The 15,021-nt window shown below is 33.6% G+C and overlaps 1 protein-coding gene across 3 annotated transcripts in view; it reads left to right on the plus strand.

Moving 5' to 3' along the window:
• The window catches only part of NiPp1 (nuclear inhibitor of protein phosphatase 1), an 82,478-nt gene that overhangs the window by 18,011 nt on the left and 49,446 nt on the right, over positions 1–15,021 (plus strand). The window contains exon 3 of one of the 3 annotated variants that reach the window (XM_090372119.1): positions 4,309–4,551. The exons of 1 other annotated variant lie outside the window; for it this stretch is intronic. In XM_090372119.1, coding sequence (XP_090228245.1) covers positions 4,495–4,551 — 57 coding nt within the window. In that variant the 5' untranslated portion in view covers positions 4,309–4,494. Of the gene's footprint in view, positions 1–2,301; positions 2,357–4,308; positions 4,552–15,021 lie in introns of those variants that run through there. One more of the 3 variants, XM_090372120.1, reaches the window with a different exon arrangement.

Here is a 15,021-nt window from a genome sequence, read left to right on the forward strand (position 1 = left end):
ATAGCTAGAACCTTAGACTACGAAGAAGTTTACTGACATATAGGTTAGTGCAGTTGCATCATTTTTATACATAGTAAACGCCAATAAGCCTTGAAACAGTGCCCTCTGGGTGGTGGTATCTGCCAAGAATAAGTAACAATAGTCTTCTCCATTGGTGAAGCATTACTTATTCAAAGTAGTGCAATATCGTGGCATTATTCACAATATGAGATATACTTAAAATGGTGTCAATTCATCCACCTTGTAGTTTACTACATATAAAAATGATGCAATTGCACTAACCCATATGTCGGTAAAAAAAAACTTGAACAGCTCTAATATACTAAAAAGAAATGTAAATCTGCTTTAGTTCATCAGATTTTATTGGCTTTTGAAATCCAACATCATTCTAACTGTTGTTTAATTTGTTCCTTAGCTGTATTTAATTTTGTAGTATTAATATATTTTCAATCTGAAATTGTTGAATTCTGTGTAAATGTGGTGTATATAATATTTTTAGTATTAAAACAATGTATGAAATAACGTTCACAAATGTTGCTTCATTATATTGTTTAAATTGCTTTATGGAAAAGTACTTTTGGAAAAATATTAGATTTTGAAGCGAAATAAGTATTCAAGAAATTTTCTACCCAGAAAAAATAGTAGAATCATGTTTTTTTCAGTCTGATATACCATGATATGTTTTCTAAACAGCTTAAAAGACTAAATTTAAAATCTAGAGTTATACATTTGATGTTATTTAGGATTAGCCACTCTTAATTATGTCATTTAATTAATGAATGAGGAAGTAAGGGTGAGGGGGGGCAAGAAGAAAGGAAGGAAGTGTTAGCTACCTCTTTTATTTATTTAATCTAGGGCCTGTAATTTTTTTACACTTAATTTATAGTTTATAGAGTCAGTTTATTTTAAGCTTAGTTTGTAAAAAGCATATAGATTGTTTTAAATCTTACCTGCATTAATAATGATCAAGGTCACTATGCATCATTACTGAAAGTATATAAAGTACTTCATTGTTATGCATCTCCCACTCTGGAGTATATGTTGTTGAACAGCAAGTAGCAACATATTTCTTACACATTTCTTGTTTTATATTTAACAGCATATATGCCAACTAGTTGAGTAATTGTCACCTCATGTCACCTTGAGGTGACATGTCTTGAGGTGTACATGTCACCTCAAGATTTTCTCCCTAAAAATATTGATAATAGAAATGAAAATGTAAATCTTTATTTATACTCATGGATTAGTTCAGTGGTTTTCAACCTTTTTTTTAATAACGGCACCCCTACTCAATTTTCTGCCTGTTAGATCCGATTCTCTCTCTCTGTATATATATATATATATATATAAAATATGTTATATGATATTTATTACAATAATATAACTATAAACAAAATTCGTAATACAAATTATATATATATATAACAAGTTTATTCTTTATATAGAGGTACTAAATAAACATCAGTTATAGATCACAACAAAATTAAAACGATACCAAACACCTTTTTATAATGAAATAAATATATAAATTATAAAAAAAATAAATTTAAGTAACTTAAACCCAAATTACATGGATCTGTGGAATGTTGTTGTTGCAGCACCCCTGTTGAAAACCACTGGATTAGTTGTTCATTTGGAACCTCCAAATATTTATTCGCTACTAATTTATATCGCATTCCATAATAATTTTATAGCCAGAGCACACTAATTTGCTTTAATGCCAGTTTTGAAAGTATTTGGGACCATATTACCTTACATATAAATTCTTATATGTTTAACTCTGAATAACAATAAAATCTCAGAAATAACAATAAATGTGAAAATGTTGCTGCATTTTTCCTTTCTTCAAACACTACATTAAAAAAAAAAAAAAAAGGTAATCATTTCCATCTGTTATAGTTAAAAAAATTCTGATAGCAATAAGCTTAATATGCATGCATTGTTTATAAAAATAAAAGGAAAACATTTTTATATACCTACATAGCAAAAATATATAGTTCATAGACATTATGATTTTAAAAATTAAACATAAAGGTTTAATGAGTGACATGAAAGACAGGGAAAACATACCTGTTTTTTGTAGTACCTATCCCATAGTTATAAATTAAAAAAATTCTCAATTATCTTGGGGAGGGGTGTTAAAGGCATAATGCTTTCCTGTATTTCTCATGGCTGAGCACCATATGATAACAGTTACTCTTTGTACTCTCTCAGGGCATTGTATTGTTTCTTAGTGCTTTTACTGATACTTTTCTTCTTTTTCTTTTCCAGATACATCAAGGAAAGACATATAGGCAATGTCTGCCTATAGCTATATTTTTAATCTTTGAATTTTGGTTATCATCATGCTGCCAAGGTATACAAACTTTATATAGTACTTATTTGTCATTTGTTATTCATACTTCAGCTGCTCCTTTTCCCCATCAGCTTCTTTGATTCAACCAATGTCTGGAGTTTTGCCTCAATAAAGATTTCTCTCTCCAACCCAAATATCATTTTCATATTATTTATTATTACTGTAGCATGCTACTTGATATATATGTTGGTTGCATTTTGTATCTGATTTGGCGTAATTTAGAGTATCATCTAAAGGCTTAGTTCATATTATAACAGGGTACAATGCACCAAGTACTGTGTGATTTCTTGGTCAACATTTTCACTCTCTCTCAGAAATAGGACTGGTTTGCTTCATGGCTTTATTTCTTTATAGTTTTAGTGCAGGGGTTCCCAACCTTTTTAATTCAAATAACTATCAGAAATATACACTTTTCTTGTACCACCAGTTTGTGCATTACAGGTTGGGAGCTGCTGTTTTAGATTATTAAAAATAATAATAAATATAATATCTAATATACAGGGTGCTTATAATTAAAGTGCCTCACTTAACCTGGCTGTAAGTGGAGAACCATTAATGGTAAAAAGATTATATTGGAATGGATATTATCCAAATGCATGTCGCGAAATGGAAAGTGCAAAAAAAAAAAAAAAATTGCAGCTAGGAAGAAATTGGTGCTGGTGTGTACCAGAATGTATATTTGACCTCATCATATGATAGTTGCTGAAGGGAAGCATCTCAAGGCATGTCACTAACAATCCCAATAACATGCTTTGGGCAGTAGTTGACACATTACCCTTCCAGAATATATAGAAATGTTTTTCTCTTTTTTTTCAGCATGCTCTATTTCTGCATAAATTGAATAATGTCCATTTGAAATTTCATCTTTCTACCATTAATAGTTGCCTTTCTACTCGCAGCCAGTCAAAATGATGTGGTTCAAATATAATCACCCTATAGTTTAGTATACTACCATACTATTTGTAAAGCTATTTAGGGATTCTTTTTTTTTTTTTTTCTTTTTTTTTTAAGTAAGGTACAGTTATGTTTAATAATATCTTTGAAGGAATAATGTGATTTGTAGATTGTAATACTAATAATTAGGAATAAAGAAAAGAATTTAAAAAAAAACAGGATATTTGAAAACCTGTACTCATTCAATAGCCAAATACAACATATACTCTAGAAAACAATGAGTCAGTAACCACTTATATGAACTGTCAATTGTAGTGTCACTTTTTGTAACTTTTGTGACTTGCTCTGAAACTAATAGGATTTACTCTGGTCTTATGAATGCCTGAGAGTGAGGATTTCCCAGGCTGCATGTGTAGCATTAATCTGATTTGGTGTTTCAGGTATGCATTACTAATTAATTACCTGAAGTATGTATTAATAGCTGTAAGCATATTAATCAAATATGCTTGCAGTTTAAATTGTTGAGCCTGCTATTGTTTCCACTGATCTTCAAATTTTTGTCCAGTTTCTTAAAAGTATATTTAGCAATTGCTGATTTACCATTTCTGTCTTATATGTCCAGTTTCTTAAAAATATATTTGGCAGTTGCTGATTTACCATTTCTGCCCAAATTAATAATAACATTGCTAAATTTTGGAACATTGCATACCCAGCTATTATTAGTAGTATATAAAAGAAGGAATATTAACTGGCATTATACTGTTGTTTTTTTTTAACATAAAATACTATTTTAAGATTATAATAAACTAATCAGCAGTCTAAATAATAGATATAAAGAGAAATCAGAGATAGTAGAAAAGTAACACAGCATACTAGAGCAATCAAATGTTTTGGTGTGTTTTTCACATTTCCGAAAGTTTCTTTTCAGGATGCATAAATGTCCCAGTTTTCTGAAATTTTAAACGTATTGGCTTACCTAACAGTTTTTACCATTAGCATTTTCAGTCTCAAACTAGATCAACCAAATATGACTTTATAAAAGGTATTCTTGTTTCTAGTGGTGGAAGAGTAACTTATGCACATAAGTTCACCAAGAACTGATTCTAAGAAAACAAGGATGACAGCTGACATATATTTCCCTTCCTTCTCTTCTGTCTATAAGTGGTCTTAGTGATGCAGAATTTGAGGACACCTACTGTGCCATCCTGCAGAGCAACTTCCTGAGCCAAAAGGCAGAATTCCACATGGACAGACAATCTGTGTTGTTTTTGGAACAATTTGCTCCATTGACCTTGCTCAAGGTTGGGATGATATTTTCATTATTAGTTTGTCAAACTTTGTAATTTCGAGAATTCTGTCCTTTAGAAAATGTAATATATAACAAACTAGGCAACCGATTGTGTATTAAAAATTTTAGAGTATTGATGGCATTTTTTTTCTTTTTGGAGAAAAACTATTGAAATCTATTGTAAAATTTTTTGAATTGCCATTAAATGACATGTACTCCCGTGTTATGTGAAGTGCATTTGGCATATTCAACAGGTAATTGCTAAAAATTGAATGTTCCAAAATTTGCATAATGGAGCTCACAAGTTGCATGCATTGGATGATCAAAATGCTTAAGTTATACATTGAAGAAAATTTCTCTTAGCTGCTTGCAAAATTTTAACTGATCACAAATTCAGTGTGAAGAAATTATATTATTTAAAGATGAAATATTTGTTATGTGTAAAATGACTTATGCATAGAAAAATGGGCTGAACCTTTCAATAAATTCAAATTTGTGAAATGGACACTTTTAAAAGATACACCAGTTTGAGAGAAAGTATCATTATGTATAAAAATGTTATCAATATAGAGTTTCAAATTGACAAAACTTTGCTTAAAATTTAATTTTAGAAGTGTTAAAAGAGAGGAATAATTTCTGAGTTGTTAGATCTTCTTACAGTTCAGTGGTCATTGTTTTTTTCTGCATTTCAAGAGTAAACCTTGAAAACTGAAAAATTATCTGGCTTTTTTGTTTGCCATTCCAGCACATGTTGGAAATGCTGAAGGAATATTTTTGGAAATTCATGAAACATCATTCAAAATTATAATCATTGACCACACCGATATCGAATTCTCAAAATATATTTGAGAAGATCTATAATTCATTTAAAAAATTTGTAACTTATATTCTACTAAACAGTTGTGCTAAAAAACTTTATTTTCTTGGAATGTAATTTTAACAGATCACATTAATTGAAGTGTTTGTGTACAACGCTCCCCCTTATCCTGACAGCATTCACTGGCCAGATGGACAAAATCATTTGGATGTACAAACCTTTAATACCATTATGTTATGTGAATTTAATATAAATTTAACATATAAAGATATTTATTGATTAAAATGTGATTAGAGCAGAAAGAACTTCAGTATAATATGATTGCATAAACCCTTTGACTTCTGATTTATTTTATTGTAATACTACTTAATTATTTTTTAAATATATTATTTTACAGTATGTCACCCGAGTGACCACTTGATTAGGTATGCCTGCCTAATAGTGAGTATGCCTACCTTTAGCCCTCAGGAAAACCTTGATTTTTCATGAAATTAAATCAACAAGGTGTTTAAAGCAAGCCATAGTGATGACAACCCTCTCTTGTTGCAGAAAATCCAAACCACATTTATGCAACTTCAAAGCAATAATCAGGTAATCTGATTCTGCTGGATTCTTGGTCATGTAGTAATCCCAAGAAATAAGTGTGCAGATTATAATACCAAAAATGCCCTAGATCCAATTACATCTGTTTTTAAAGTTCCATATACTGACTCTAAAAAAAACATGTAAAAAGACAATGGATAGCTGTTTAGGGAAGACAAACTTCTAACAAGCTGTTTCAAATCAAACATAAACCCGAACAGTGGATTTCTAGTTTATGGTCAAGTAGAAGAGAGGAAGTCGCTCTTTTCCAGATCTGTATTGGACATACATAACCTGCTTACAGCTACCTTCAAAAAAGCTGAACCTCTACAGTGCCAAATTTGTGAGACCCAGCTCACAGTTTCACATCTAATAATGGACATCCAATCTGTCAACTCACATTGCTCTCACCAACACTGGACTGGACGGTGTTCATGAGAGAGATGATAATCGACATTTACCTCTCTCAAACCTTTATGAATCTTTAACACTACAGTGTGTACTAGGGGACAGACAGGATATTGCAGAGGCTTTTACCATCTTTTAAGAAAGCAATTAATAAATATCACATGATTTGACCTCCTCTTTCCACAAGTAGTATCAGAATATTATGGCCATAGTTACCAGTAAACTCACAACAACAACAGTGGTGCCAAAAGAAACTTTTTCTCCACAGTTGTTGAAAATTGGATGGTTTCTACTCTTTACTCCAGAAAGCTGATTCCACTTCATTCCACATTAATTGGAGGCCACAGCAGTAGGCTAAATTCACTCTATTATTAGGTACAAGGAAGCCTGAGGCTTATGCTGCACCAGCCAAAAAAAAACTTTTTGAGTTACCCAGAGAGAGAGAGAGAGGTGGGGCAGGGCAGAAAAGAATCACCAGCAAGGAGAAGAATGATGATATCCAGCTCAGGACCCTCGGTGTGCCAAGCCTATACTCATCAGATGTGAGCCCCTGGAGTTATGTGTTACTGAAATCATTTCTGTCCAATTCTGACCTTGTGACACATTGTATTATCCTGTCATAAGAACCCATTCACATATGAATACAGAATAGCCATGAACGGAGGCAACTGGTTGGAAACAGTTTCCAGATAACTTGTGGTATCCAAATGTTGTTCTACTACTATCAAAGGGCCTCAGTGTGTAGCATGCCATCACTAGCCTGCAATGGTGATGTCTGGCAGGATGGGTTCATGGACTTGTGCTGTTTTTGCCATATTCTGGTCCTGCTATCAGCAGGAACTGGGATTCATCAGACCGAGCAACATTTTTTCTGATCTTCCATTGTCTAGTATTAGTGTTACAACAGGATACGATAAGTTTAAAGTTCTGAACTGCCTCTTTGGTTACCACCATTGTACTTGGTTATTATTTGATTGGCTGTAGATTTTCTGTTGGCCTCTTGTTTCTAACCAGCTGTTTCTAACCACAGGATCACTGTTGGCTGGATGTTAGTGAACAGCCTTGATACACCCATGACAACTGTATCTTGGGTTTATCCAGGTTGAGCCCATAACCAAATAACATCCAATGAGCTTGCTGTGATTTCCATGAAAAATACAGTAGGGTTGCAGTTTTTCAGATACTCATATTAGTGCATCTAGTGCCAGCTACCATTCCACATTGAAAGTTATGGTATGTCTTACCTATTTTTTGCACTGATTTGCATACATGTAGCATCCTTATGTATCTGCCCACCTGCTTTATGTAGCATGGTATGAGCACACAGTGCTGTTACCAAAGGATGCTTTATTCCACGAAAAGGGTTAGTATTAGTAATGGCCACATGTGCAAGGAAGCCTATGGCTTATGCTACACCAGCCAAAAAAAAAATAAATAAATAATAATAATAATAATAAAATAACAAAAAATACATAAAATAAAATAATAAGAATAAAAACAAATTAATAATAATAATAAGAAAAAAAATAAAATTAATAAGAGAAAAGGAAATGGACAACCTATGCATTTTCCTCCTCTCTTAGGTAATTATCCAGCTGACCTTTGAATTTCTGCAGACTGTCAGCCTCTACCACCCACGTAGGTAACTTATTCCAGTAATTTATAACTCGCTGACTAAAATAAAACTTCCTGAAATCCAGTCTAAACTACTCTCCCCCCCATAACTTGAATTATGGCCCCTAGTTCTAGAATAATTTAAAACCATGAAACTTTCGTCCTTATTCATTTTGATTATGCCTCTCAGAGCCTTAAACACCTCAATCAAGTCTCCTGTAAGGTACCTAGTTTCCAAGCTCTGCAACCCACATATTCGAACTCTTTCCTCATATGGATGCCCTTTTACCACTTTCACCAAGAGAGTTATCCATCTTTGGGCCCTTTCAAGAAGAACAGTGTCTTTCTTTAGGTGCGGTCTCCATACTTGAACACAGTATTTCAAGTGTGGTCTAACAATAGCCATTATATAATGAGATTAGGACGTCCTTATCTCTTCTGGCGATTGTTCAATAAATCATCGATAGCACACCATGGGCCCCTCCTTGCAACCAGTCTACAATGCTCGGAGAACTTCATATCTGACCGTATCGTAATGCCCAAGTCCCGCTCCTCCACTACCAGCTTTAGTTCAACTTCCCTAAGTGTATTTATTTTGGGGTTACTGTTCCCCAGGTGCAATACCTTTCACTTTGCTGGATTAAAGCTTAGCTGCTATTCTTCTGAGCATCTCTGAAGTCTATCTAGGTCATTCTGAAGAAGCTCTGCTTGGTGGCAATCATTAACTACTCTACCAATCTTTACATCATCTGCTAATTTAGACATCATGCCCTCTATTCCTTCATCGATGTCATTTATGAAAATCAAAAACAACAATGGTCCTAATACTGATCCTTGGGAAACCCCACTTCTTATATCAACCCAATCTGAGGAATAACCATTTATCACAACCCTCTGCCTCCTGCCCTGAAGCCACCCTGCTATCCTGCTAACGATTTTCCCTGTGATTCCAACCTGTTCCAGCTTATAAAGTAACCACTCATGTGGGACTGAGTCAAATGCTTTGCTGAAATCCAAATAAACAACAACAAAATTATTCCCTAAGTCCAGCTCTTGAGCGACCCTGTCAAAATAGCTAACCAGATTAGTTAAACATGATTTTTCCTTTACAGAACCATGCTGAGTATCCTTCAGAATTCCATTTCTATCTAAGTGATCCTGAATTCCACCCTTGACTAACCAGCTGGTAATTTCCCACTTCACTCTTAGAACCGCCCTTATGTATTGGAGATAAATTGGCACTTTTCCAATCTAATGGAATCACTCCCGAGCCCATTGATGCTCTCATAATTAGCCTCAATGTTCAATGCACTCACTTACGCCTCCCTTAAGATTATAGATTAAATGCTATCAACCCCGGGAGCCTTACTGGCCTGTAGGCTCGAAAGTTTTTTCATTAAATAAACGTGTGAAATTTCAACATCATTAATTACATTTTTTTTTTTTTTTTTCCAACTCAACTGCCAGAATAGCTCATTGATGCGAAGAGTTTTTCTTTTGTAAATATCGATGCAAAGTAACTATTGAGTTCATCTGCAACTTCAGCTGAGTATCTAATACCATCCCATGTCCATTACACAAGGGTCCGATATGGTTTGCCCTTCTCTTCTTCGCATTTATATACGTGATGAATTCCTTATTCCCCCCCTGCCCCTTTGCTCTCTTTGCCAGCCTAACCTTTTGAGTGGCATTATTCAGATCAATTTGTAGCTGTTATAGGCTTCAGTACTTTTTATTGCTCTGTAACTTTTCCATGCTATCTTTTTCTTCTCAAGTAATTTGGCAACTTCATTATTCATCCAACTTGGAATCCTCCTTGTGGAGTACTTTTTTAATGGTATATAAGCATTCAAGGTTTCCGTGATTGTTTTTAAGGTATACCATAATTCAATTGTATTCGCTCTCTGTGAGATATCTACCCAGTTAATAGAGGCCATGTAGCACCTTAAGGCATCGTAATTTCCTTTCCTGAAGTTATAACCCATTCCTTTGCCTTTAACTACTGCTACCTCTCTCTCTCTCTCTCTCTCTCTCTCTCTCTCTCTCTCTCTCTCTCTCTCTCTCTCTCTCTCTCTCTCTTCATCATGTACCGTAGAAGTTTCCTGTTACTGGTTCCTGTAATGTTAGGGTACCTAGTGTAGTGGCCACTCAGTGTATTAAGCCATATTTTCCCTTTTATAAATATTTGTTTCATTTTAAGAACAAATATATATGCATACAGGCAGTTCTCGCTTTATGAGTTTTTTCCCCCCAAGTATCATGTATCAACAAAATTGAAAATATGAACATTAATTGCAAAAAATGAATGTTAAACATTCGTAAATACAGCATTCCAAACCACGTATGTAGCTATACAATACAGTGTACCCCACTTTGCGATATTAATCAGTTCCAGAAATACCACCATATTGTGAAAATATCGTAATGTGAACCCAATAACACATTGTTTTTTGATAATTCATTTCAAGATCTTGGAAGTTGAAATTTTCGCTGTATAACTAAGCTATTTATCTCTCTAAATTATCATTTTTAAGGTCACGCTCATGACCTTAAGGCCATATAAAAGGTCGTGAGCGTGGTTTGTAAATTTTATTAGATACCAATTCAAATCATTAAAATGCACTACACTTTCATCATTATCATATGTTTTCTTATAAGAATCAATTTTAAACGCCTTTGTGATATTTTTCTAAAGCACATTTCTGGAGGTCATGACCATAAAACAATAAAAACAATTTGCACTTTCTGGTTTATTGGGCTTTTCTGTTATTGCAAGCAATTATAAACGGGTAGTAAACTCGATCTTCTTGCATTTGCAAAAATACCGATATCAGGAACTGTGTGGTTTTTTACGTTATTATGATGAAATGAGTTTCCCCTTTACTGAAATCTTCAATCGTATAAAAAACATAAATTTTCAGAATCTTCTCTTCATTACTTTTTTTTCTTTGTAAACTTGTTACTCCACACAAATCATGTTAGTTGCAATTTGTGTGTGCCATTAAAAAATGCTTATGCATGCAATCATGAAATTTATAATTAAAAGAGAAGATTATCTTGGAAACAAACACCTCTTAAAACATTTCTGAAGAAGATGACTCCTTGTGCAACAAACCGAGTGCCGAGCCAATATGAGTGATTAAAGAGTGTGCATTTAGTCAATGATGATGAAGAATAAACATTCTTTAACATTTTTAAGTCATAAATAATTTCTCTATTATTATAATTTGCTTTATTTTACAGGCTACGTTTTCATTTCTTTGGATAAATTAATCATTGTTTAAACATAAACTAATTAGCTAACTAATTTCATTGTTAAGAACGTAACCCGTATTTTTAACCTTATGTCTATGGGAAATAAATTCCCGCTTTTCGAGCAAGTGCTAGGAACGAATTAACTCGTAAAGTTGAGAACTACCTGTATATAAGAATTATCCCAGATTTTAAGTTTAAAATTCATTTTTTTTCCTGGTTGTGTTTTCACCCAGCACTATGGGCTACGTTTATGCCAATGTGTGTGAGTGCAAAAGGAATTTAGAACATGTTATCAAAGAACATATAAAAGACATGAAACGAGTCAGAATTGATAAATCAGAGATTGTGCAACATTTATATAAGATTGGACATATGATACACAATATAAAGTTTAAGCTAATTGGAAATTAAGATAACTTAACTTATCTCATTAATAAATGCAGATGAAAGGGCTTAAGTCAAAACAATAGAATTGCTTATTGTTGTAAATTGGGTATATATTCACTTAATATACAATTAAGGCATTTAATGAATAACACAATTTAAAACAAACTGCAGTAATGCAGTACATGTAGTCCTCTAGGAAAGGAATCCTTAAGGACAGAATATAGCCATATTAGTTTGAGAGCAAGTCCTGAAGGTAGTGCTAATATATAAAGGTAATCTCGTGCCAAAAAAAAGGGATGTAAGTAGTTTTTTATTAGCATTAATGTTAGCTCTTTCGTACTATGACATAATGACTATGAAAGAACTTAGTTGTTATTGCTTACAGATGAAATTAAGGGAAAATGAATAAACTTTATTCAGTATTGTTCAGACACACGAAAATTACCTGCCAAGAAGTAATCAGAATTACTAAATTTATTGGCATGTGGGTTCTTCCCCATTTAATAAAATAAAAATAATTTCACATGAAAAGGAAAATCCTGCAGGATTAAATAGTATTGTGGTATATAACTGTGTGAATCAAGACGACCTGGCAGATGGCAGATGTAGGAATCAGTGTGCTCACGTTTGTAGCTCTGCAGTTGGTACAGTGACTGTTAAAGCACTTAATAGTTGTAATTGCTTATATCATGACAAAAGTGAAATTAATGAAAATATTTACTGTATGTAAACTTTGTTTGTATCATTCAAACAAGAGAATTATAGCACGAAAATCTGGATAATCCATTACTGGAATGTTTGGTTTACTAAGTAGGCTAAAACTAAAGTATCTAAGTAGGCTGTATAAAGAGCTGCATATTCACACACTTCTGATACAGAAATATAAACAGCACAAGGAGTTATTATTCTGTTAAGACAAAAAAAAAAAAAAAAAACATAATACAATGGCATTTAGCTGTTGTAATGGGAGGCTATGACAATCAGTTTCCTCTCTATTGCACTGCTAATGAGTAACATGCCTCCTAAAAGAAGTATATTGTTACTCATTAGTAATTTAGTACTGCTTTCCTAATGGCTGTATGTGCCTTTTAGCACTTCATCAGTGAGGAGGAAAAGCTTGACAACTCAGTTGTGATCTAACTCACAGTTATAAGCCCAAACTAGTAGGATAGAGCATAATAGCTTTCCTTTTTGATTTATGTAAAACATAGCATTTAATAGGAAATATGTATCATACATACAGAAATAAACAGATATTGTACAGATAATATCTTAATAGCTGCATTGAACTGCAACAAATGCCAGTATTTGCTTGGACCTTTTAAATCCTTTGCAAATATTAGACAAAGCAGCCTTAAGATATAATTTTTGAGAAGAAAATTTGCTCTAGATGCTTGCAGGTTCGGCCACATATTGATAACAGTATGTACACTGATGGGATTCCATTATCTGTTCATTATATTTATTGAAGTAATATTACATTTGATTGCAGTCTTGTGTGGACTTGACAAGAATGGTCACTTGTGTAAGAGTAATTGATCCAGTAGTGCATTATGGAGACACCATTAGCAAAAGATATAAGCAAATGCAAATAATAACTTTTATTCTGCTCCTGAGCATGTAATGGAGGCTAGTCTCATGTATTTTTATAAGTGGCCCATATCTACTAGAAACAAAATAAGACAATTGGTTACAGCAGTATAAAGACATATTACAGATTGAAATCCAGGAGGGTGTACACTGTTAGTAAATTGCTCTTCAGAGTATCAGAACTTCTGAACAACATAAAAATGGCAGTGCCAATCCATCAATGACAGTGCATGCTATGTTTTTTTTTTTTTTATGTGCAAATAAACTACAGACTTTTTGTAATAAGATGATATGCATAAGAATTGCATTGATTACATACTTATGAGGCATATTCATGCAGTTTGAGAAGACCAGTTTAACCATGAAATAACTATAGCACACACACACACACACAAAGAAGTAAAATACATTATTATGCTGATTAATTGAAACACCACTATTTGTGTTCCATGGACCCCATCCCCTCAACTGACTTCTGACTTATCTTTGTCAGTTGGGAAAGAGCCTGCTACCAACACTAAACGTGAAGCAGCTCCATGCAGTTCCTATATTCAAAACTAATGTGATTTCTTGTCAGTATATATGGATGGCTCAAGCTGCAATGGCAGTGTTTTCCTCTATTTTGGCATCACTTCCATCTCAATACAGCATCTCTTCAGAGGAGGTGGATTGCATCCACCCCCCCTGGTGCTTTCCTTATGTTTAACTTCAACAAATTCTCCACTTAGCTCTCAGTTATTACAAAATCATTTAACTCCCTGTTAGAGATTGATAAGCTTCTGGTCTCCACTTCCCTACAGAATTTCTCATGTGTGAATGTAGATACAAAATACTCATTAAGTTTGTCAGCTACCTGAGCAGAATCATCAACAATTGAACGATTGATGTCAGGTGCACCAATCTCATTCATCCCCTTCATTCTAGAGTTTATATAATTAAAGAAGTGTTTAGGGTGTTTTATTATTTTTATTTTTTATTTTTGCATCCTTTACCAAATATTTCTCATAATCTAAATTTGCTTGCCTAACCTCCTTTGTGATTTGATTACAGAATATCTTATATCCATTATAGGCATCTGTCTCTCCTGATAATTTATATGCATCCCACACATTTTTCTTCTCTGTCACAAGTCTCATTAGTTCATCTGACGTCCATTTAGGCCTAAGTGGATATAAGATGAACTTGAACAGTATTTCTTAGTTGGTATGTAAAGCCTAGTAGCTTCCAAGATTAATTCCTTGAATGTTTACCATTTAGAATTTACTTTTGGGAACGTCATCAGTTGGTTCCACTGTATAGAATTTAAAACTTGTCTGAGACCACTATAGTCACCTTTACAAAAGCAAAAACCCCTCCCCTTTACCCTTGATGGTAGTTACATCTTTGATTAATCCCACTTCAGCACACTGTTATCACTGCTAATAATTAGATCAAGAGCAACTCCCTCTTGTTTCCTCTCGAACATGCTTCTGCAGAAAAAAATCATCCAATAAATCCACAAAAGCCTTGCTAGTGTGTGAGTGACCAACCCACAAGTTCCAGTCAATATCTGGGAAGTTAAAATCCCCCATTGTATGACAATCTGATTTATTGGCCCACATCTATTTCTCTGTACAGTTGTTCATTATACTTATCAGAGTCATTAGGCCTATAGCATACTCCTACTCTCAATTTTGCTTTCCCAGTGTTTATGTCATGCCAAACAGATTCAGAATTGCACTGTCCATCTATGTCAACTGGATGTGCTTCCTTAGAATTTTATGTGTTTCTTAACTAACAGCATAACCCCTCCTCCCTTCCTATCCTGTCTATCATTTCTGTACACATAGT

This window comes from Mastigoproctus giganteus, chromosome 4 (genome assembly GCF_048544385.1).
Source record: "Mastigoproctus giganteus isolate SK-2022 chromosome 4, ASM4854438v1, whole genome shotgun sequence".
Lineage (NCBI taxonomy): Eukaryota > Metazoa > Arthropoda > Arachnida > Uropygi > Thelyphonidae > Mastigoproctus > Mastigoproctus giganteus.